Raw genomic sequence first — 1899 nt, 5'->3', positions numbered from 1 at the left:
TTATTGGAATGAGTACGTATACTTTAAACTTTTAACGTACAAAAACGCACAGGTCCGTCCTTCACTTTATTGGGTTGCACTATGATACGCTGAAAAATCTGTAAGATTTATTCCGATTCTGCCTTGGCGAGATTCAACAGTTTAAACTACCGTCTAACGTACATATTCTCCTTCGGACGATGGACTTTTACATCGTTGCATACATTCAAAGCATTATATATCTGATGCGGTACATTTATAGAGAAATCGTTTATTTCAATACTGTACTGTATTCCCAAATCTCAATGAGTACCAAAAATTGCCCGGGGCAGATCCTAAAGTTTCTATAGTATAGACTATGTATTGCTAACAACCCCTTCGGGAACAAGGGTAAAAAGGATTTAGTCAGTTGTTGTTGTGTGTGAGGGCTGGGTCAACCATTGTAACAGGGCGTAGCCTAGTGAGGGGTCTGATGGAGGTGGATTCAATCCATGAAACAAATGGTCGAGTTCATAAAGAATGTGGCAAATGACCGGCCAACGGACGGCCCATGATTGGCGAGTGACAGCTGATCGAGGGGGGCGAGTGGGAAGTTGATTCAAAAGATTAGACAATGGATCTAGAATTGATATTGGCATGATCAGACGTTCATGCATCTGTAAGCACTGTATGGCATGTTGTTTTGTCATGATGGTGGTGGGAGGATGATGGAAGCAGAAGTTGGAATGACCGCCAGGTAGCCATCCAAGACGCCATCGGAAGCAAAATTTATTTACGTTTAAACGAGGATTTTTATTACTGACATTAAGCCCAATGGACACGAGATATTAAAGCTTATCTAAATTGTCCAGGCAGCTCCAAAGGCTGAAAAGAATCTAAAAACCCCTTAGGGCTCAAGGGTAAAAAGGATTACTGTATGTACAGTTGGTGGAAAAATGGTTCGGATGTTTTTCAAATCTACACTAAATCAGGCATTACTCAATGAGTTTTCGACAGAATAAAGAGAAAAAATATGCAATAGATAGCTAAAAGTGCATTTTATTACTTGTAAAATTTATAGATTATATGATTGGATATCGGAGCTACAATAATAAAATTAAATCGAATGGTCTATCCGAACCATTTTTCCACTTCGATTCAAGTACGCCTTAATACTTTGTATAGCCACCTTTTGCCTTGATAACAGCTTGGATTCTTGCGGGCATACTATCTATGTACTTGCGACAGTCTTCCTTAGTAAAGGTCGCCCACTGTTCTTCTATTCTTTCCCACAATTCATGTACTCCTTTAGCCTTTGTTGGGTATGCACTCAACTTCAATTTCAAGTGATGCCAGACGTGCTCAATTGGATTTAAATCAGGGGATTGAGGTGGCCAGCTGTAAGTCCAATCGACATCAAAGTTGTTGTTCAGAAACCACTCTTTTGTAACCTTGGCGGTATGTTTTGGGTCCTTATCTTGCTGAAAGTAAGTGGTTTCAGGGTCGAATCCATACCATTCCATGGTGTCCTTTAAAGTAGTTTCCAAGATATGGATGTAGTCTTCCTTTTTCATTGTTCCATCATAGATTTGACATGCATAACCAGGTCCATCGTAAGTAATACAGCCCCACATCATGACACTTCCATTACCGTGCTTAACAGTGAGGTCAAGGTGATGGAACTGCAACTCATCATCTGGCCTTTTCCAATAGTACTTTACGCCATCAGAGCCCCAAACGTTGATTTTTGTTTCGTCTGAGAATACAGTATCATACGTCTCCAATCATCCGTAGTCCAATACTGATGAGCTTTGGCCCAAGCTAAACGCTGTTTCTTATGCTGAGCCTTAAGGAAAGGCTTCTTTTTTTTCTTTGCCGACTGAAAGTCCATGGATTTCATCACTTTTAAGCATGCAGAATAGCCAATATCATGCCCAACAC

The 1899-nt window shown here is 40.4% G+C and overlaps 1 protein-coding gene across 1 annotated transcript; it reads right to left on the bottom strand.

The window, feature by feature from the left end:
* Window positions 1-380: 380 nt before the first annotated feature.
* BDF20DRAFT_983103 (uncharacterized protein) lies at window positions 381-743 on the bottom strand (the record flags this gene model as incomplete). Its single annotated transcript, XM_053085149.1, has 1 exon — window positions 381-743. The coding sequence occupies exon 1, from the start codon at window positions 666-668 to the stop codon at window positions 381-383; it is 288 nt and encodes a 95-aa protein (XP_052930760.1). The 5' UTR covers window positions 669-743.
* Window positions 744-1899: the final 1156 nt, after the last annotated feature.

Source organism: Mycotypha africana (assembly GCF_025528875.1).
Source record: "Mycotypha africana strain NRRL 2978 chromosome Unknown BDF20scaffold_18, whole genome shotgun sequence".
In the NCBI taxonomy this organism is placed as follows: Eukaryota; Fungi; Mucoromycota; class Mucoromycetes; order Mucorales; family Mycotyphaceae; genus Mycotypha; species Mycotypha africana.
The sequence above is the reverse complement of the archived record's forward strand: the minus strand, read 5'-3'. Positions and strand labels throughout refer to the sequence as shown.